A 22,921-nucleotide genomic window follows, 5' to 3' on the forward strand; every position below is an offset into this window, starting at 1 on the left:
TTAAATGTAATGTCATGTAATTGAATATTGTGTTAAATGTAATGTAATTGAATTGAACATCCATCCATCCATCCATCCATTATCTGAACCTGCTTATCCTGATCAGGGTCGCAGGGGGGCTGGAGCCTATCCCAGCATACATTGGGCGAAAGGCAGGAATACACCCTGGACGGGTCGCCAGTCCATCGCAGGGCACACACACCATTCACTCACACACTCATACCTATGGGCAATTTAGACTCTCCAATCAGCCTAACGTGCATGTCTTTGGACTGTGGGAGGAAACCGGAGTACCCGGAGGAAACCCACGCAGACACGGGGAGAACATGCAAACTCCGCACAGAGAGGCCCCGGCCGACGGGGATTCGAACCCAGGACCTCCTTGCTGTGAGGTGGCAGTGCTACCCACTGCACCATCCGTGCCGCCTGAATTGAACGTTATGTGTTAAATGTAATGTAATTGAATTGAACATTATATGTTAAATGTAATGTAATTGAATTGAACATTATGTGTTAAATGTCATGTAATTGAATTGAACATTATCCATCCATCCATCCATTATCTGAACCCGCTTATCCTGAACAGGGTCGCAGGGGGGCTGGAGCCTATCCCAGCATACATTGGGCGAAAGGCAGGAATACACCCTGGACGGGTCGCCAGTCCATCGCAGGGCACACACACCATTCACTCACACACTCATACCTATGGGCAATTTAGACTCTCCAATCAGCCTAACGTGCATGTCTTTGGACTGTGGGAGGAAACCGGAGTACCCGGAGGAAACCCACGCAGACACGGGGAGAACATGCAAACTCCGCACAGAGAGGCCCCGGCCGACGGGGATTCGAACCCAGGACCTCCTTGCTGTGAGGTGGCAGTGCTACCCACTGCACCATCCGTGCCGCCTGAATTGAACGTTATGTGTTAAATGTAATGTAATTGAATTGAACATTATATGTTAAATGTAATGTAATTGAATTGAACATTATGTGTTAAATGTCATGTAATTGAATTGAACATTATGTTAAATGTAATGTATTGTAATTGAATATTATGTGTTAAATTTAATGTAATGTAATTGAACATTGTGTGTTCAATGTAATGTAATGTAATTTAATATTATGTGTTAAATGTAATGTAATGTAATTTAATATTATGTGTTAAATGTAATGTAATGTAATTTAATAGTATGTGTTAAATGTAATGTCATTTAATATCATGTGTTAAATGTAATGTCATGTAATTGAACATTATGTGTTAAATGTAATGTAATGTAACTGAACATTATGTGTTAAATGTAATGTAATGTAATTGAACATTATGTGTTAAATGTCCCCAGGTCCCCTCACCTAAGGTCTTGGCCACCTCCAGGTCCTGCTGCATGTAGGCGGAGCTCTTCTCGGTGTTGCCTAGCAGCCAGTAGGCGCTGCTGAGGGCGGAGAACACAGAGCCGCGGAGCTTCAGGCTGCAGGTGCCGATCTTTAGCCCCGCCTCCAGCACCACCACCGAGGCGCCGTGGTGACCGGCCGACAGCAGCTCCTGGCCAATCACCGACACCACCACGAACGGGCTGCGGTCCAGCTTCATCTTCTGCAGCTGCTGATAGGTTGGCTCCAGGGACTCTGCGCGGGGGCGGACACAGGGGGACGTCAGGGCTCTTTGCCATTCTCAATTCAGGAAATGACAGGAAAAACAGTCATAAGGTTCTGTGAGGATTTCATTTTCAATTGATGATTTGACGCTTAAATACGTACTGAATAATATGTGCTGGTGAATTAGAATGAATCAAAATGGAACTGACCTCAACTACTACAACCTAATAGACTGCAGTTACACCATACATTGCACATATTCACACTGCATACACAGAATGTATACTTCAGTGTATTAATAATTACTACTGCGATTAAAAACATTGTTTTCATATACTGTGAAATGCATTTCAAGATCTGAGGGAGAATGCCAATGGAGAAGGCGTGATGTCGGGCTGCAAGTATCCGATTGGGTGTCGCCGGGCAGCTAAAGCCCACCAATGAAATCCACGGGTGGTCTGTGGCCTGGATTAAGGAGAAAGTCAACAAAAAGCCCAAAGGCTAACCGAGACAGGAAGGATTGAGAAGGGGAGAGGACACAGCCGGCCCGTAATCCTATATCCTGGATCTGGAAAAATCCAAGGTGACAGCCAGAGTACATCCTAACCAGAGCTAGCATTGTGATGGACAGACTGGCCTATCGAAATGGAGCTCACCTCTCCTTGTTTCAAATGGGCGCTAGTTCCTAGGTATTAGGGCCACAGTATAAGGTGCGCTTTTGGCCATTAAAATCGATGTCTTCTGATGACCAACTGCACCACTCCATAGTGCAGGGATCAGTGACATCTTTACATTTTACATTTTAGCTAGATGTGAGGTGCTTTTGTATATCTCACCACAGAAAGTAACATTAATTAGCAGAAAAAAAAAAAAAAATTATTAGATTAGATTAGATTGTTTGCACTGCCCCTTCTGCTGGACTTGTTTTCATTGAATAATTATGTGATATCGTATAACGTTAGCTTGCTGTATTAAAGCTAATTAGTTTGCTGCATTATTGTAAAATGTATTAAAATAGTTGGCATAGCCTACAAATCATTTCTGGGAGATTGTGCTGATTTTGTAGCCTATTTATCGATTCATTTGCTGTTCTTACTCTGTGTGGTACCCTAAAATTTGACTTTAATAAAGTATACTTGAGCAAGGCCCTTAACCCTGCAGTGCTCCAGGGGAGGATTGTCTCCTGCTTAGTCTAATCAACTGTACGTCGCTCTGGATAAGAGTGTCTGCCAAATGCCATTAATGTAATGTAATACTGAAATGACTGTTCGTCTGTTTTAATTGTCCACTTTTATTTCACTTTGTACTCACTGCACAGTGTTCCCCCATTATATAAACAGTTGTCCCAGCTAACTTGATGAACTGATAATTCTGCCAGCTCCCCTGATTACCTTCATGTGTGATCAAATACCAAGTTGGCAATGATCAAGCCAAACCGTGAACAACTTTATTATTTCATGTTCCTCCAAAATTCACGTTGGAATGTAATTTATTTAAAATTCTAGTTCCATCTGCACTCCCCAAGTAGGCTACGTTATTGTCCTATTTTGTAAGAGAGCAGCTCATGATAGTGTGATATAAGGGTTTCATCACTGCGTCAGACTAGGAAGGCTGAGGGTCAGAATAGTCTGCTAGGCTGACAAGCTGATTGGTGCCCCACCAGAATTTCTATGCCAAAAACGCCACTGGCAGGGATCATCAACACAGGCCCTCCAATCCAAATCCAGCCCTGGTTTTCTTTTCTCCTGGGTAATTAATGCTGCTGATTGTCCAGACTGTCTTCACACCTGACTACCAGGTAAAGAGAGGTTCACACCTGACTCCCAGGTAAAGAGAGGTTCACACCTGACTCCCAGGTAAAGGGGGTTCACACCTGACTCCCAGGTAAAGAGAGGTTCACACCTGACTCCCAGGTAAAGGGGGGTTCACACCTGACTCCCAGGTAAAGAGAGGTTCACACCTGCCTCCCAGGTAAAGAGAGGTTCACACCTGACTCCCAGGTAAAGGGAGGTTCACACCTGACTCCCAGGTAAAGGGGGGTTCACACCTGACTCCCAGGTAAAGGGAGGTTCACACCTGACTCCCAGGTAAAGAGAGGTTCACACCTGACTCCCAGGTAAAGGGAGGTTCACACCTGACTCCCAGGTAAAGGGGGGTTCACACCTGACTCCCAGATAAAGGGAGGTTCACACCTGACTCCCAGGTAAAGAGAGGTTCACACCTGACTCCCAGGTAAAGGGAGGTTCACACCTGACTCCCAGGTAAAGAGAGGTTCACACCTGACTCCCAGGTAAAGGGAGGTTCACACCTGACTCCCAGGTAAAGAGAGGGTGGAAAACCAGCAGCTCTCAGCCCTCCCTACCACTGTCTCAGAAAAACCCAGAGTATTCTGATGCATATTTTTGTTTAGTATAAAAACATATTTCCTGAAAAAGGAGAAATATCGCAGCGCCTGGTTATGGCAGGTTTCCTCATATTTTTCACATGGTGGGAATAAACAGCTCGCACCCTACGTCAGGAGGAAATTGCAAGCCACACTAAAACTACGAACGGCCTTGTGGAAGCTGTCAAGTGAATTCTGCTTGTAGGGAGCATGCCATAAAATTTACATTTCCCTGAGAGCTCCGCTTGAACACAACGCTGGATGCAGTTAGGGCGTTGATAGGCAGGGACAGAATGGGGAGGACACTGCACTCAACACAAACAGTGGTGGCTGCTTTCCAATTTTCCGCTCAAAGCGTAAAGATGATGGGTCATCTCCCACACCCTCAACTGGTTATTTATGACTGAGGGGGATTTGTGGAAGGGGGGGGGGTGGCTTTGTTAAATCCCGTTCTTGTACGGGCACAAGCGTTTGCGTCAGCTTGACGTCCGGAGCGTGCGGCGAGATGGCCCTCTCTGGGGGGGGGCGAGGGGCGGGCAAGGTGACCTGTGGGATGGAGTGGGAACCAGGCGGGTGGGGGGGTGTGGTAATGCATGCACGGGCATAAATCAACACAAGGCCACAGCGAGCCTGGTACCCCTCTATGACAACTCAGCCCTGTGAGGAGAACCAGAGAGGGAGGGAGGGAGAGGAAGAGAAGTCGGGCACTGTTATAATTGAGCTTATTCATTCCTGAGCAGTGTTCCGATTGCTCAATATGGGGCAATGGGAATGGGGCACTGGGAAATAGGAAAGGCTACGGAGGACAGGACACTGGGAAATGGAATGGGGAATTGGGGAAGAAGGGGGACGGGGTGCAGGGAATGGGGAATTTGGAAAAGGAAACGAGGAGCAGAGAATGAGAAATAGATAAGTGACATTTTTGGGAAGAGGGAATGGGAAAGCGGGAAAGTGGAGCAGGTAGAGGAGGGGATGTCTCCTGTGGGGGGGGGGGGGCGGAGGGGAGGGGGCAGGCTCTGGAGAAGGCAGCCCCACGATCGCAGTCCCAGAAGGCATTAGCATATCCACAGCGCAGTTACAGCAGAACTGGGTCACCTCGCCCACGAGACGCTCCTCTACAACTTCCTCCCAGACGCAAATATTCACACAATTTAAGCTCCGGTGCACAGACATGGAGACGCACGTTGTCAAAACCAGGCAGTCTCAAACTGTGTGTGGGTGCATGTGTGAGTGTGTGTGTGTGTGTGACAGACAGAGAGTGAATGGGAGCACATCTTATCAATTTACTGCTTGCAATTATAATCATTGCGTATTGGCCTAGGGCAGGGATACCCAACCGTGTTCCTGGAGATGTATCGCCATGTAGGTATTCACCAGCTCTAATAAAGCACATCTCAATCAACAGCTCGAGATCTCGCTGGGATGCTAATGAGCAGAACCAGGTGTGTCAAATTAGAGCTGGAGTGAAAACCTACAGCAGGGATGCCCAAACCTCCCCAGAAAGGACCAGTGTGTGTGCAGGTATCTTCAAAGCAGTTGGAACTAATACTTTTGGAGCAAAATCCAGCACCCACACTGGCCCTCCCTGGGAAAGACTGAGTATCCCTGACCTGCAGGATGGTAGATCCCCAGGTTGGGCAACCCTGGGCGAGGGAAACATCGCGATATGGGGCACTGCCCCTTTAAATATAAACGGATGGACGGGTCACCTGCCCTACACTGGGGGGTGTGGCTTCACCTGCCCACCTGCAGTGGGGGAATAAAAAGGGAAAATGACACCCCTGTGGACTGAAGATGGCGGACGGCTGTAGGAAAGTCTGTTTGGAGACTCGTAGAAAAGTTGCAACTCGTCTTAAGACTGGACTGTTTCGAACATTGCTGGATTGTTTTTTCCATTCGTTCAAGAAGCATTTTTAGTTCCTTTCATCAGCAAAAGCTACACCCGGCAGCCCAAACAACCCCAAGGCTTGCGCTTACGTAGCCAAGGCACGTCGAGCACTGATGAGGGTGCAGGGCCCTGTCACGGTCGCTACGTGAACGAGGCCAGGAGGGTAAGCCACTCGTACCGCGTTAGCTTACGCCTCAGCTACGCTTTAGCATGCTCCCCGCCACTCCTCCCCGTTTGTGTTAAACACCCGAGACTCGTGAACTGAGCCAATATTTAGCGACACCGGAATCGCAGAGCGGAGTGCTTATAAAAGTAGCAGGACTGGAACAAACAAATCAAACGGAGAATTAAAAAAAAAGCCCCGCGTCCTGGCAGCTGAGGGCGTAAACACGCTGTTAAGGTAAGGCGTCCGCTGAATGCTAATGCCCCGCTGAATGCTAATGCCCCGCTGAATGCCGGTGGCCCGCTCAGCCGGGTTTGGCTGCCGCTCCTCTGCTTTATGGGTTCGGCGGGCCCATAACCGTGCGATGCCATCGATTCGTCAGCGGAGAGGCGAGCGTCGGCCAGAATTACAACACGGCGCTCGGAGAGGGTGCGTGTGCGGGGTGGCCGGCGGGGTCGAGGACAGCAGGCTGACGGCGTCTGACCGCCGCAAATTAATTCCTCACACCCTCGTCGCATGCGTCAGAAGGCAAGCGGCAGGAATCATTACCGCGAATGTGAAAGTGCCCAGGGTAATGTGGGTGTGAACGGCTGGAGATAAACGTGACAGCCGTTAGCAACCTGTGACAAAAGAAAATTAATCCCAAAACATAATAATTGCACGCGATAACAACACCCCCCCTCCCCCCGTCATGTGATTCAATTTGTTCCTCCTTCTAGTCACGCGTGAACGGCTTTTCTTCCCGCTCAGGAAATCTGACAGAAAAGTTGTCCGTTAGCGGCAAAGGCTTCAGGTGAACGAAGCGGTCTTCGTCTGAAAAATGCAGCCACTTGCTATTGTCTCGTGGGATTTGCCTTCTGGTTCCAGGGCAGGTTGGGATGGGGGGGTTAGGGGTGCCATCAGGAGGCAGTGCAGAGGACAAGCATCTTTGGATGAGGTATCAATGTTGGGGGAGAGGGGGGGCGTTCATCTCGAGCCTTTTTCCAAAACCGGAGCAGAACAGAGAGAGCCTCAGCTGTATCTGCCAACAAGCAGCTATAAAAACAGCCTGAGTCCCTAACTGCAGGGGCACCACTGACCCCGCACAAAGAGAGGGAAAGAGTGGGAGGGGGAGAGAGAGAGGGGGAAGGGGGAAGAGTGAGAACAAGAGAGAGGGAGGGAGGGATAGAGAGAGAAGCTCATTGCGTCACACAGCATGAACAGGTACAGGTGAAGACACCTGCTTACTGAGGAGGTAGGTGCGGTCAGAATGCCAGCAGCGTGAGACCGCTTTTTGTTCTTGGATAAATCCGACAAAAAAATGTCAACAGGGTCAGAACGACGAAGTCAAGAGTTTGAAACGTAAAGCTTTAAAACAAACCAGCTCACACAGCTACAGCCGTCACTGCCATCCAGAGGCTTCTGCCATTCTCAAGTATTTGTAAGTAAGACCTAAATTTCGCATTTGCATTTGGCAGATGCTCTTATCCAGAGCGACTTTTAACAATGTGCATCTAACAAGATGATAAACAAGAAATATCTGCAATTTAAAAAAATCATATTAAAATGAGTGTAAAGTCCACCATTCTGGGCCCTTCCCTCGTCCAGTTTTATTTGGCAGAGTGAGGAGGTTTGGGAAGAAGCCATCTGGATAAATATGCAAGAGGAGAATTAAATTCCGGTGAGGTAATCCTGAATGAGTCTGTATTGATGCTACAATGCTGATGAAAAAAACACTGGTGGCGGGTGGGGTGGGACACGCAGCAGAAGGAAATGATGTTTCCAGCTTTTGATTCTGCTGATCTGTTTGCTCTGGGAACGATCCCTATCAAGCAGTGCATTATGGGAAATGTAGTCCAACCAACTAGGACGCTGGCTCCTCCTAGGGTCCTAGGCAAAGCACCTGCGTCCCATCCATCAAGTCTGTTTCAGTTACGAGCTACAGTACACACCACAGTACCCCTATTCAAATCTCGTCCATATTCCAACTCCTTCCCCTGAAAGCTTCTCACATACGCAGAGAAACAGTCAATCCTTTCAGAGGTAAAAAAGCACTCAGCAGTTGGAGAGCCAGTTATCTCAGTGGAAAATAAAACCCCCTTTCCTGTCAGTGCTTCGGTATATCACTCTGAGCCAAAATGAGATTCATCTCAAAGGCGCTATCTATCCCGGGAGGACTGCGCTGCTGCCGTTTCGCTGCGGTGAGATTATTCCGATGAGCACTGTGAATCTATGAAACCCCCGCTGGCGGGGATGGTGTGTCAGATCTGAGGGGGAGAGAGCCGCTGGGTGCTGCCGTCATCATCTAAGGCCTGCAAGGCCTGAGCTGGAGGGGAACCTGGCTTCACGTGTCCGTACTCCAGGGTCAGAGCGCAGGGCCTTCAGTTTACTCACCGAGTGCAGGGCCTTCAGTTTACTCACCGAGCGCGAGGCCTTCAGTTTACTGACCGAGCGCGGGTCCTTCAGTTTACTCACCGAGCGCGAGGCCTTCAGTTTGCTGACCGAGCGCAGGGCCTTCAGTTTACTCACCGAGCGCGAGGCCTTCAGTTTGCTGACCGAGCACGAGGCCTTCAGTGTACTGACCGAGCGCGGGGCCTTCAGTTTACTGACCGAGCGTGGGGCCTTCAGTTTACTGACCGAGCGCAGGGCCTTCAGTTTACTGACCGAGCGCGGGGCCTTCAGTTTACTGACCGAGCGCGAGGCCTTCAGTTTACTGACCGAGCTCGGGGCCTTCAGTTTACTGACCGAGCGCGGGGCCTTCAGTTTACTGACCGAGCGCGGGGCCTTCAGTTTACTGACCGAGCGCGAGGCCTTCAGTTTACTGACCGAGCGCAGGGCCTTCAGTTTACTGACCGAGCGCGGGGCCTTCAGTTTACTCACCGAGCGCGGGGCCTTCAGTTTACTGACCGAGCGCGGGGCCTTCAGTTTACTGACCGAGCGGGCAGAACACAGAGGGAATGGGACGAGAGAGAGAGAGAGAGAGAGAGAGGGAGAGAGACAGAGAGAGGGGGAAGGAGAGAGTGAGGGCGAGAGAGAGAGAGGGAGGGAGGGAGAGAGAGAGGGAGAGGGAGAGGGAGAGGGAAAGAGAGGGAGGGAGAGAGAGAGGGAGGGAGAGAGTGAGAGGGAGAGAGAGAGAGGGAGGGAGAGAGTGAGAGGGAGAGGGAGAGGGAGAGAGGGAGGGAGAGAGTGAGAGTGAGAGAGAGAGGGAGGGAGAGTGAGAGAGAGAGAGGGAGGGAGAGAGTGAGAGTGAGAGGGAGAGGGAGAGAGAGAGAGGGAGAGAGAGAGCGAGAGAGGGAGGGAGAGAGTGAGAGTGAGAGGGAGAGGGAGAGAGAGAGGGAGAGAGAGAGAGGGAGGGAGAGAGAGAGAGAGAGGGGGAGAGAGAGAGAGAGAGAGAGAGGGAGAGAAAGAGAGGGAGGGAGAGAGTGAGAGAGAGAGAGCCTAAATTCCACTTAAAAAGCTTCCGAATCCGTATGTCTGTCTTGTACACAATGGAAGAGGTGGCCAATTGGCCAGAGACAAAGAAGGATAAGGGAGAGCACATAGAAGTCAATGAGCAAATACCACAAAACACACACACACACACACACACACACACACACACAGACATCCATGGAGACACACACACACACACACACCCGGACAGCCGCAGACACACACAGACCTAGGAAAAGCAAACAGAAGGCCAAATCAAAAGCGCTGTGTAAACAGCTAAAGGGAAAATTGTGAATGCCCTGAAAGTGCCGTTGTGCCGGACTCGATTCAGAGACGGCGTTTGATCAATAGCGGGTAATTGAGCGGAGCCGGGCGGTGCCGGCAGGGCGGCGGGGTGGGCTCACACTCGACGTGCGCGGGTCGGCCCGTGCGCCGTACAGAGAGACTGCTCAATCTAAAAACCGCTCCCAACCGGCTTCCACACGAACACTACGGGGAGCAGAACCGGCAACGCAATCACAGACCCGCTCAACACCGCCCGCACAGGTGAGGGCCTACAGCCCAAAAGTGTTTGTCTTACCTCTCTGAACGCGAGGCGCAAATTAAAGTGGTGAATTAACAAAACAAGACGAAATAATAAGCTCTTGTTCTTCTATATTGCGTGAGGCTTTGCTTCGGGAGTCACGGTCGGCGGTTTGGCGAGGCAGAATCGGACACAGAGTCTAGGGCAAGCCTCCCGGTAAGGGTGTAGACGCTCCCTGTAAGCTGCTGCCCTGGCCGCGGTTTGGGCTGTGGCCATGGCGACCCCGCGGTTACGTAAGGCTCTTACCTCGCAGGGGCGACTTCATGGCGGCCTCCACCATGCCCACCAGCAGCTGCAGGCTCTTGGGGTCCTGGGCCAGCCCCGAGGCGAAGGCAGCCAGCGCGTCGGCATGGCGCCCCAGGTACTGGAGGGCAACGCCCTGTCGGAAGTATGCCTGCGGAGAGAGGGAGAGAGACAGATCAGGTACACCGCCAATGTCGCACACCGAGAGAGAGAGACAGATCAGGTACACGGCCAATGTCGCACGCCCAGAGAGAGAGACGGGTCAGGTACACAGCCAATGTCGCACGCCCAGAGAGAGAGACAGATCAGGTACACCACCAGTGTCGCACGCCCAGAGAGAGACAGATCAGGTACACCACCAGTGTCGCACGCCCAGAGAGAGACAGATCAGGTACACCGCCAGTGTCGCACGCCCAGAGAGAGAGACAGGTCAGGTACACCGCCAGTGTCGCACGCCCAGAGAGAGAGACAGATCAGGTACACCGCCAGTGTCGCACGCCCAGAGAGAGAGACAGATCAGGTACACCAGTGATGGTGCACACACAGAGAGACAAGTCGGTTACAGCACCAGTGTAATGAATGACAGCTGAAGACTGCTACTGCATCCCTGCATTAAATATTTACTGTGATTCAGCATTAATGCATATAGATCTATCGCCAACCAAGCCAGAGTAACCAGTGGAAACAGAAGCTCAAAGGAGCCCTCCAGCGATAGAGCTGTTCACCCCGACCCAGCGCTCTCATTCATCGCCTTTATGTCTACGTGACATCATTTAAAAGAATTGCCGCTGTACTTTGGCCAGTGGCAACTGTAGCCTCTAGTATGTGTTTGACTGCACTGTGAGGAGACCATGTCATGTTTCCACCTATTAGTTTGGGTCAATAAGCGAATTAGCTGTGTGCAGCTAATTTTCACACGTACATCAGACTACTGTAAAACCTTTTATATGAGGGCACAAGAAGAGGTTTCAGCTGTTATGCATGAGCTTCTTAAAAAATTGCTGAAAAGATGCATACATTATTGGATTATTTAAATAATTAAGAGCAGAATTTCTGAAAAACAGAAGCTCCTCAGTGGCTCAACAGTGCCCTGTTAAGGCACTATGCTAATGCCTGGATGTTCCCCGCGGTCTGGTACCGCATCTCCACTGACTGGCAGTCCCGTGAAGCCACACACAGCTGGCTCTAGCATTGCCTGGGAACGGGAGGGTTTCATCACTCCCTCCCTGGGGTGAACTGGGCGTGTGCAAGCCCACCGGCTCACCGTGCGTAATGCGTCTTCCTCTGACTCACGTCTGTGTGAGCGTCTTCCTCTGACTCACGTCTGTGTGAGCGTCTTCCTCTGATTCACGTCTGTGTGAGCGTCTTCCTCCGACTCACGTCTGTGTGAGCGTCTTCCTCTGATTCACGTCTGTGTGCGCGTCTTCCTCTGACTCACGTCTGTGTGAGCGTCTTCCTCTGATTCACGTCTGTGTGAGCGTCTTCCTCCGATTCACATCTGTGTGAGCGTCTTCCTCCGACTCACGTCTGTGTGAGCGTCTTCCTCTGATTCACGTCTGTGTGAGCGTCTTCCTCTGACTCACGTCTGTGTGAGCGTCTTCCTCCGACTCACGTCTGTGTGAGCGTCTTCCTCTGATTCACGTCTGCATGAGCGTCTTCCTCTGACTCACGTCTGTGTGAGCGTCTTCCTCTGATTCACGTCTGCGTGAGCGTCTTCCTCTGACTCACGTCTGTGTGAGCGTCTTCCTCTGATTCACGTCTGTGTGAGCGTCTTCCTCTGATTCACGTCTGTGTGAGCGTCTTCCTCTGATTCACGTCTGTGTGAGCGTCTTACTCTGATTCACGTCTGTGTGAGCGTCTTCCTCCGACTCACGTCTGTGTGAGCGTCTTCCTCTGATTCACGTCTGTGTGAGCATCTTCCTCTGATTCACGTCTGTGTGACCGTCTTCCTCCGACTCACGTCTGTGTGAGCATCTTCCTCTGATTCACGTCTGTGTGAGCGTCTTCCTCTGATTCACGTCTGTGAGCGTCTTCCTCCGATTCACGTCTGTGTGAGCGTCTTCCTCTGATTCACGTCACCGCGGCGTGATAAGAGGAGCCCATGACTCGACTGCGCTCCAGAGTTGAGAGCGTGCTCGTCCGTGCCCTCTCAGATCAATACCAGACATGCTGTGCACACACGATTGGGCATTTAAAATTGGGCCATAAGATGGAGTAAAAGCTTTTTTGATAAAAAATGCGTCTCCCTCGTCGACCTGTGGCCTGACGGCTGGAGAAACGGTCGTCTCTCCGAACGAGTGAACGTTGTGTGCTTTTTATTTTTTTTTTTTTGCCGTCTGAAATAAAATTAAATCCGCAATCATACATGTCATCTATGTTCTGACTCTCATCTCTCAGGTCATGCTGAGTGCAGCTGATAATAAACAGCTGGGAATGCTGGGATACGCTCATAATAAATGCTCTCTGCTCTTTTCCCTGCACGATGTCAGTCCCAGCAGAACATTACGCTGGAATTACTGAAGGAATTTCAGAACCTCCACCACAAGGGCCAACATTTCATATGAAAGGAAAGGAATGTTCCACCCACACAAAAAAATGCATTCATGAGAATAAAAACTGATTTCTTTCAATATAAGCACTAGGCTACATGGTATGAATATATGTCTAAATGTACATTGAACAGATCACTTATCCCATATATGGTACTGCACGACCCAGTACTACTAGAGTATTGTAGAAGCATTGGTGAATTCTGTGTTCATATTAGATATTATAAGTGCTGTCCAGTTCATGAAGCCACAAAAACTGCAATACAGTACATAGAAGGTTCCAGAAACTAATTATGAATGAGCCTGCATTGTGCCAGGTATTGATGTCCAGACATATTACAATTTCACGAGGGAAAAAAGCCAGCAATATTAGGAGAGCACATATGCCTGTAACAACCCCCTGAGGAAACAAAATGGCACTGATTTATGAAAGAACAAAGCCAGGAGCTCAGACACACTGAGCAAATATCACATACTCACAATCTTCTGAACAAAAAAAACCACAGACGATTACAAAGCGTCTTCAGAGTATTCATTTACCTGGAATTGGCTAGCCTGTATTGTAAACATCTGTATCCCAGTAAAAACAGAAAAAAAGAAAAAGAAAAAAAAAAAATCTATAAAATCGACCGTGAAAAAGAAAGAAAATGACATTGATCTGTCCCGCTCAAGAAAGCCCTCGAAGCAGCGGCGAATGCATCTATTCCGTCTTTCCGTGATTGTCCTTTCTCGCGACACGGGGCGGGAGGAGACGGGGCTCTGCCGGGGTAACCTGCGGGGCATCTGGCTGCGATTCGGGGGCCCCCCGCAGGCGTCACGTCCACCCCCCCCCACCCCCACCCCCCCACAGCCACGGCGGAGAAGGCAGCGCCGATCTCCCCACCGGCCTACCCTCGCTCCCCAGGACGCTGAATGACGGGTAACTAATTTCACAATTAACATCTTAAACTGCGCTTAATTAGATCTGAGCCGGCACCTTCCCCGGCACGGCCTGAGAAACGGAGAGGGATTACACGAAATGAGATATGACACCCAATGTACGAGGAGCAATAATTAATTCAAGCTCGTCCGAGCGCGCTGCGATTAGAGAGACGCGGCCCCCCGCCCGGCCCCCCGCCCGTCCTTCCTGCGATCGGACCCGACCGAAAGAGAACAGGATTAGATTCGCCGCATTAACCTTTGGTCTAACCGCGGCATTATGGAAGCTAGTCGGCCGCCACAACCGTTCGATATTAATTGCCTCTCGCGCTGCTGCGGCCCGGGGCTGGGGCTGGGGCAGGGGCGGGGGCGTGGGGGGGGGTTGCCCTCGGTCGTGGCGGACATTTTAAACGCTTCTCCTCGCTGATTAGATCAGCTGTCTGCTTGCTTTCAGGGGGGATTTCTTCAGAACTCAATAGAGCTAAAGAGGGGGAGAGGAAGGGATGAGCGAAGAGAGCCTGGCACCAAACAGAAGCCCGTAGTCCACTCTTTTACGGATCTGACCTATAGGAGGTTATTTAAAGTGATGGAGCCTTTTGAGAGAGGCGGGGCAATATTTTAAGTTCAGGTAAATTTTGAGAGCATTGCTGAAACGGGACAGAATCAATGAACAGGAGCCAGACCGCGGGGACACACAAATATAAATTAGTCAGCACAAGTGAACGCGCACACACACAAGTGCACGCACGCCTGCACACACACACACACACACATGCACACGCACACACACACATGCACACGCACACAGCCCGGTGTGTATGGGTGACCAGTTGCAGTCAATGATCAATGTGTCCCTCTCCACAATCAATCCAAATTTTTTAGATTTCACAAAGTATTTGTTGCAGTATCCTACATGCTATACCCTGGCCCTCCACCCCACAAACATAACATACCCTAAACCCCCAAAAAGAGGCAAGAAAAACTCAAAAGTGGCAAGGAAAAGCTCCTAGGAGGCATACAGGAGGGAAGCAGGCAATGGAATGGCCCAATTCTCTCCCACATCACCGTGTGGCTGGTTGTGTAAAAAAGACACAGAGAAAGCTACAGCATGGGCTGCAGAGTGGCCAATCCAAAACTGGAGAAACAGAGAAAGGAAACGAGAGGCGAAAAAAGCGGGAAATCGATCCAGGGTTTCTGCCTGGGGGCGGACAGTTCAGACACCCACAACTGCCTGGGTCTGCAGAACTCAGTGGCAGGGAGGTGGGACTTCCACACACAAATAAACAACGTTAAAGCCCCCGGCCCGTCAGACAGGCCGATATCTGCCGGTCATAAACACGCGCCGTTCACACTGAGCCAATCACAAGGGCTGTAGCGCTTCGTTTTGGCTTCAGGGTTCACGCTGAGTTTAGCAAAGTTTCTTCTCAAGTTCAGCAAAAGTTTCCATCTTTTTTGAGTACCACAAATTCCGTAACGCGACAGACGTATTAAAGGGGCTTCGACAAGAGACGGCCAGGGGTGGGCAACTCTGATTAAGCCCGCTTGGAAGAGCTCGTCTGTGGGTAGAAAACAATATTCCTCCTGACTGCTTCAAGTTTTAAAGATTTGCAGTGATATCTGGAAACTGCCTGAGAACACTCTGTACCCGATAAAGATTATCGCCGCTTTTTGCGATAACACAATCAAAGTATCGCATATCAGACATGACAATATTGTGCGGAGGATTTAAAGACGACTGGTTCTCCATTATGAAGCGATAATCAAGGCGAGTTTCTCTCCCCGGGGTCTAGCGTGTGAGAGAGAGGCGGTGTGGGGGTGTTTTAGGAAAGTGCGAAAAGGCGGAGAGAAAGCTGTGCGGGTCTCTTTGAGCTCAGCGCCGAGCGTTTCATTTCCGCCACGTTGCCCTGGCTTCCGAAATGGGACGGCGCTCATGTCTGACAGAGCGGTCGAGCGATCGCAGAGTGTTATCGCCTCTCTGATGAAAACCAGGCAGGGGTCCAAAAAGGGCAGGGGTTCCAGCAGAGGGCCTGCTACATCTCAATGTGCCTCTCAGCAAATCAGAGAAGGACAGGGAGAGACAGGGAGAGACAGAGGGAGACACAGAGAGAGAGAGAGAGAGAGAGAGAGAGAGACAGGGAGAGACAGGGCGAGAGAGAGAGAGAGAGAGAGAGAGAGACAGAGAGACCAGGAGAGACAGGGAGACAGAGAGAGAGACATAAAGAGACAGAGGGAGACAGAGAGAGACAGGGAGAGAGAGAGAGAGAGAGAGAGAGAGAGAGAGAGAGAGAGAGAGACAGGGAGAGACAGAGAGAGACAGAGAGAGACAAAAGGAGACAGAAGAATATGGAAGGAGATGGAAGGATACAGAAACGATGGTGCATTGCACAGGGGCAGCAGCCTGAGAAATGGACAAAATTTCTCCCACAAACAAGCAGAAGGAAAAAGAATTGAATTAAGCAGTTCACTTATTCATATTCTGCCGCAGGAGTGCCGTGTCGGCACCAAGGAGGAAGCGATGCCGTCCACTCTACAAGCCCTTGCCCGTGGTAATTCTGTGTCTGTGTGTGTGCATGTGTGTGTGTGTGTGTCTGTGTGTGTGTGCACGTGTGTCTGTGTGTGTAAGAGGGATGGGGGAATGCTGAGATAAAAAGCTTTTCTTGGTTCTCCCCGCTGGTACATTTTTCATTATGACTTGTTTGAAGTGGTTTTTAATAGTAGTCTCCTTTTCATAATGAGCAAGATGAGAAAATAGATGGAGACAAGAACAGATGCTCTCTACCTTCCACACACGTGCGCACACACACACAGACAGACACACACACACACACACACACACAGATGCACACAGACACACATACACACAAACACGCACACAGACAGACACACACACAGGAACCTCTTCTTGGTTGGTGATGTGATAGTGTGGCTTAATGAAAGAAAGTAGAGCGTAACACATGATAACTGATTTGAGCCAATCTTTATGCTTCTGTGTCAAGGAAACCCTTTCTGATTGGTGCACGCAAGTCAGTGATTGACAGCTCACCGTATCTCCGGCCAATATGGTGTTATGGAGCCCCGCCCTCCCATCAGTACTAAGAGTCACCCTTCCTGACAATCAGCCTCAGATGTGTCTCCTGTTCCAGGGGCATCCAGAGAGAGAATGGCCCAACCACACCTGATTCAACTAATCATCTCATCACAGCCTTCAATCAGGATCCTGATTAGGTGATGCCGTGTTTCAGCGCTGGGCTGGACCACATCCCTGCACCTCAATGAGACATCCGTCCCTTTCAGATGAGACTGAACTCTCCTGTCCTGTTCAGATGGCTTTTCTAAACACACACATAACAGACATGAACTCACACACACGCACACACTCACATACACAGACATGAACTCTCTCTCTCACACACACACACACACACACACACACACACATACATACACATACACAAGCAAATACACACCCGGATATTAAGTTAAGAGGGCCCAACATCCCTACCGGGCCAATTTGATCCCTGGTCAGATAAAATGTTTATGATTACCATGACACCGGTAATAACGCGGAAAGGCGGGATAGCATCGAGAGCCACGGGACTTCCCCCAGCACGCCGCTGCGAGCAGCGACAGTGCCGATAAGGCATCGATCGAGAAGCGGCAACGTGCTAACGTGCGCTCAGAGCGGCGCCCCCCCACCGACATCATAATGGAGCCCAAATCAGACAGCAGGTACAACTAGTTCCCCCCCCTCCTGTTTCATGTGTTGCCTAGCAATGCTCGCCTGGCAACGCCTACCCCCTACCCAGCTCACCTGCTGGGTACAGAATGGGATGGTCTGGATGGAGGAATGGTGGGGGGGGGGGGGGGGGGGGGGGGGGGTAATATCTGTAGAAAAGACGGAAACTCAGATACCAATTATTCTCCAGCACTTGATGGATTTATTTCTCGGTCAGGTGCACGCCCTTGTCACTTGAATCCGTTATGCTGTTTATTGCAGCGCATTAATTTCGGTATTATGACAGAACTTGTGATTTATACTTTCGGTGTTGACTTTATATTTTTTTCCCCCCTCTATCGCTGCAGTCTCTGGAGGAGACGGCTACACACACGGCATGTCAAACGCGCAGAGCCTTCTCCAGACAGCTGTGCGCTGCCACCACGCGTCGCCAGGCTCCCAACACAAAAATCCGTCTGATCCACCATTATGAGAAGAAGAAAAACAACTGTAGAGTCGCTCCTCTAGATCTCAAACCTGGAGAGAACATGGAGACAAGACTACCTGAACAATTTAGTGATTTCCTAAAGCAGAAAGTCACCAAATCTAAACTCTCTCGTCAAAGACAATAAAACTAAAAATCATGAGCTAGTATATCCAGGGTCCCTGTGTTTTGTTTGACTTATGCAAATTCTACATATAAATTCACATGAGAGAGCAGGCAGGCAGATCTCAGTTCCCTCAAACCGAGATGATTCTGAGAAACGTAAGCAAAAGAGAAACACAACCCCCCAATTGGGCATAATCACAGAGAGTAAGGGACCTAATGCGCATCTTATCCCAGCATCGACGCCCCAGAACCCAGTCCAGAATCTTCAATGACTCACCAGAACCAAAGAAGAAGAGCTGGTGATCTGACTGTCCGCTGTAACTCAAGAGTGTGTGGAATCCATACATGTCCAGTCGATCCATATTGAAGTGAGGTCATACTCTGATTGGTGGGGCTCCTGCCTTGTTTTCTACCACTTATGATGTGACATTGGGAGCCCCACCGATCACACAGTAACAACCAACATAAACATAAAGAAGTGACTGGTGGATCATTTCTGTCAAGACTTCCATACTACATTTGATTTTATATTATAGTTTATGATAGGTGATTGTGATTGTATATGTTCTATCTGTGAGCATTGAGGTCAGTGTTATTGTATACCCGTTTAATCCCCCCCCCCTCCCCTTAGTCTTAGAAGACAAGGTGAGAAGATGAAACTCTTCATGCAGACCCTCATAGGAGACATCTATCCCAGGAGAACTTCATCCAGCCTCCTAGCCCGCACAGGATGTCCATTTTAAACATCCATCCATCCATCCATTATCTGAACCCGCTTATCCTGATCAGGGTCGCAGGGGGGCTGGAGCCTATCCCAGCATACATTGGGCGAAAGGCAGGAATACACCCTGGACAGGTCGCCAGTCTATCTCAGGGCACACACACCATTCACTCACACACTCATACCTACGGGCAATTTAGACTCTCCAATCAGCCTAACGTGCATGTCTTTGGACTGTGGGAGGAAACCGGAGTACCCGGAGGAAACCCACGCAGACACGGGGAGAACATGCAAACTCCGCACAGAGAGGCCCCGGCCGACGGGGATTCGAACCCAGGACCTCCTTGCTGTGAGGCGGCAGTGCTACCCACTGCACCATCCGTGCCGCCCCCCATTTTAAACAAAATGACAAAATACAAAATTACCAGTCCGGCTTGAAAAACATGAATCATTCATGGGGTTAGAGGGCACTTTGCTCACTTGGAAATGGGTCATTGTCATTCGACAGCCCTGCTTTCAGATGCCGGTGCTCTTTAAAATGGAGGAGGCTGGAGCAGGTCTCCACCTGAACTCCGAGTGTAGCGCAGGTGTGAAAAACCTCTCTCTCTCTCTATATCTGAGTGCAGAATGACCCATATAAGGGCTCGCTTACAGTTCTTTGTGAATTATATCTCCTCCAACATGCCCTCTATGTTCTAATGACCTTGATAGGCACTCTGTATGTTCCTTACAATCCACCGCCCGACCACCTGTCCTCTTGACCCCATCCCCTCTCCCCTTCTACAATCTATCTCGAGTGACATTCTCCCTTTTCTCTCCTCTCTAATCAACACCTCCCTCTCTTCTGGCACCATGCCCTCTTCCATGAAGAGGGCCAGAGTCACTCCCCTGCTCAAAAAAACCCTCTGCTCTGAACAACTACCTGTCTCTCTTCTTCCCTTTCTTGCTAAAACTCTGGAACGGGCGGTCTGCTCCCAACTGTCCACTTATCTTCTCCACAACAATCTCCATGATCCCAACCAGTCCAGCTTCAAGAGTGGCCACTCCACTGAGACTGCCCTGCTCGCGGTCACTGAGGCACTCCACTCTGCTAAATCCAAATCCCTCTCCTCTGTCCTTATCTTCCTCAACCTGTCGGCCACCTTTGATACAGTCAACCATGAGATTCTGCTCTCATCGCTGACTGGGATGGGTGTCACAGGGTCTGCACTCGCTTGGTTTTCCTCCTACCTCTCTGGTCATTCCTACCAGGTGACTTGGAGGGGCTCAGTCTCTGACCCTCACCCCCTACAAACTGGAGTCCCGCAGGGCTCAGTTCTTGGTCCTCTCCTCTTCTCGCTATACATCATGTTTCTTGGTTCTGTTATCTCTTCTCATGGCTTTTCTTACCATTCTTACGCCGATGATACCCAAATCTTTCTTTCCTTCCCCCCCGATACCCAGGTCACCACACAGATCTCTGCCTGCTTGGCTGATATCTCTGTGTGGATGACTTCCCACCACCTGAAGCTTAACCTGGCCAAGACTGAGCTTCTCTACATCCCTGCTATGCCCTCCGACAATCAACCTCTCACTGACAGTTGAGGATGTTGTAGTTTCCTCCTCCCATACGGCAAAGAATCTTGGGGTGACTCTTGATAACAGCCTCACCCTGGCTCCACAAGTATCCTCCACTGCCAGAACCTGCAGGTTCTTCCTCTACAATATACGCCGTATCCATCATCTCCTGACGGAGAAAGCCACCCAGCTCCTAGTCCAGGCGCTCGTCATTTCCCGCGTGGATTACTGCAACTCCCTCCTAGCCGGTCTCCCAGTGCCATCAAGCCCCTCCAGCTGGTCCAGAATGCTGCTGCCCGCCTGATCACCACTCAGCCCAGGTCGGCTCATGTCACCCCGCTCCTCATTGGCCTCCACTGGCTTCCTATTGCCGCACGCATCCGATTCAAGGCCCTAGTGTTGGCATTTCAGGCTGCTAAGGAGACTGCCCCACCTTACATACAATCCTTAATCACTCCCTACTCCAAAGCTAGACCACTCCGGTCTGCCTGCCAGCTCTGGTCGCCTTATGGTTCCCTTACTACGAGCACCTGGCGGTTGAGCTGCACGTTCACGCCTGTTTTCCGTTCTGGTTCCTCAGTGGTGGAAAGACTTGCCTACCACTATCAGGACAACAGAATCCCTCCTCAATTTCGACGCAGACTAAAAACACACCTTTTCAAACTGTATCTTAGTCCTACATCCTGATTTCCCCCCCCCCCTTTCCGATATCCCGATTCCTCTTGTCAAAAAAAAAAAAATTGAATTGAATTGAATTGCACTTATGATGACGGTATGTTTAGAACAGCACTTCATGTGTATTTTACAAGTTATGGATGTGTTGCTTTAACTTGTGGAAGAACCTATGCACTTGTAAGTTTTTAAGACGATTAAAAGCGTCTGCCAAATGTAAATGCGGAGGATAATGGCGTCTGCGAAACGAAATGAAAGGTAATGTAATGAGAGCAGCTTGGTCAGACCCGCGGAGTCACGCTTCCTCTGCTCTTCCCTCCGCCGACAGGCGGGCGGGGTCAAAGGTCAGGTGCGGGGGGTGACCCCCATGCTCCTACAAGGAGATTACCAACGGAAACAGCACGTGGGTCAAAGGTGCGATCTTCAGCGGTGCAGGAAAAGGCAGGAATTACACAGCCTTGAGCCAATTATGCCCACAATGGACCGCTAGCAGGGAGTGTTGCAGCCCAGGGCTGCAGGAAGGGCTATCGGCTTTGCCTCCCTCGATCTGGCCGGAGGGGCGGAAACTGTTCCGAATATCCACATCCCAGAGCATGCTCCATTCAAAAAGTATCTGTGAAACTGGCCCTAAATCTCATTTCTATTATTTTTTGATAAATAAGACACATAGCAAGGGAGGAGAGGGAGTTTCACTCACTTCAAGATTAGCCAATGGAGTCAGACATTTGTCAAGCAAACAGTACCTTAAAACTTTTAAGACTAATTTCTAGACCCAAAACACTTGGGACATGTGGTTTTTGCAGCATGTTAGTATCTGCTGTCTTGGCTGAGTTCTGTATCCTGACGCGTCGAGCCGCGCTTGCATCTGGTCTGACGTTCGTCTGAGGGAGAGCGGGAGCGGGAAAGCTCCGTGGCGGGAGCAGGAACGCTGGCGCTCCGTGGCGGGCGCAGATTCTCATTCGGCGGATGTCCCGAGGCGCTCTCTCGAGCGGCGGCGGATCGATGGCAGGCGGGGCAACGCGCCGCGGAGAGGTGCATGGGAAAGGTCACGCTCGCGTGTTAATCGATGGCGTGCTCTGCATTCTGCTCCCGCCGCGCCCGGCGTTCTCAGCCCCCCCGCGGGCCCCGCCAGACGGGGAGGAGGACCTGCCGTCGCCGCTGACGCAAACGGGCCATTGTCGGGGGTAACGGCGTGGTATGAACACTAAACTCCCACCGCCCCACAATGTGGGTCCCCAGAGCCGAATCACCGAGAGGCTAATGGAGACTGAAGCTCCAATGTTTCACAAGTCCCTTCACCCCCCTCCTTTTCTCCGCCAATTAGGAATGGCCGATGGTGTTCATCAGCACTTATTGGACCATGGTCAGTGGACTGGGCCCTCCTCTCAGGTCCTCCCCGCTGCCCCCTGGTGGCTCCAGGGAGTAATGACATTCTAAAGAGTCAACAATGCCAAGCTAGTCTGCAAGATCTTGGCATTCAAAATTCTGGGCAAGCCACAGGCAGAGATATAGGACAGTGAGAGAGTGAGAGAGAGAGAGAGAGAGATAGAGAGACAGACAGAGAGAGAGAGATGGAAAACAGTAAGGTTCTCATCCTCTAAATCCCCCCTTTCCCTTCCCCTGAACGTCTTTGACGGCATGTACAGCCGTGACATTACTGGGCTAAGGTTAAACTGTAAAGGCCGCTATCTCCCCAGCGGTTACCAGATAAACGCACTGTAATTCACAACACATGCACACGCCTATTTAAAGCTCTCCACACCGGCCACACTGGACCGCATGCTCCAACAATGTAACTATGTGGTGAGTTATCATGCAGTTATCATACATGCTATTTCAAATACTGAAAGATGCTTTTCTCTCCATTCCCCAAGCATACTCATCTACGGTCATACCAGGCATAGCATGGGATACA

The 22,921-nt window shown here is 50.3% G+C and overlaps 1 protein-coding gene across 1 annotated transcript in view; it reads right to left on the reverse strand.

Annotated features, from left to right (window-relative positions):
* The window catches only part of ttc28 (tetratricopeptide repeat domain 28), a 300,074-nt gene that overhangs the window by 115,371 nt on the left and 161,782 nt on the right, over positions 1 to 22,921 (reverse strand). The window contains exons 3-4 of the mRNA XM_061263292.1: positions 10,268 to 10,415; positions 1,351 to 1,623 (exon numbers count right to left, since the gene is read on the reverse strand). Coding sequence (XP_061119276.1) covers positions 1,351 to 1,623; positions 10,268 to 10,415 — 421 coding nt within the window. The remainder of the gene's footprint in view (positions 1 to 1,350; positions 1,624 to 10,267; positions 10,416 to 22,921) is intronic.

Source organism: Conger conger, chromosome 12, assembly GCF_963514075.1.
Source record: "Conger conger chromosome 12, fConCon1.1, whole genome shotgun sequence".
In the NCBI taxonomy this organism is placed as follows: domain Eukaryota; kingdom Metazoa; phylum Chordata; class Actinopteri; order Anguilliformes; family Congridae; genus Conger; species Conger conger.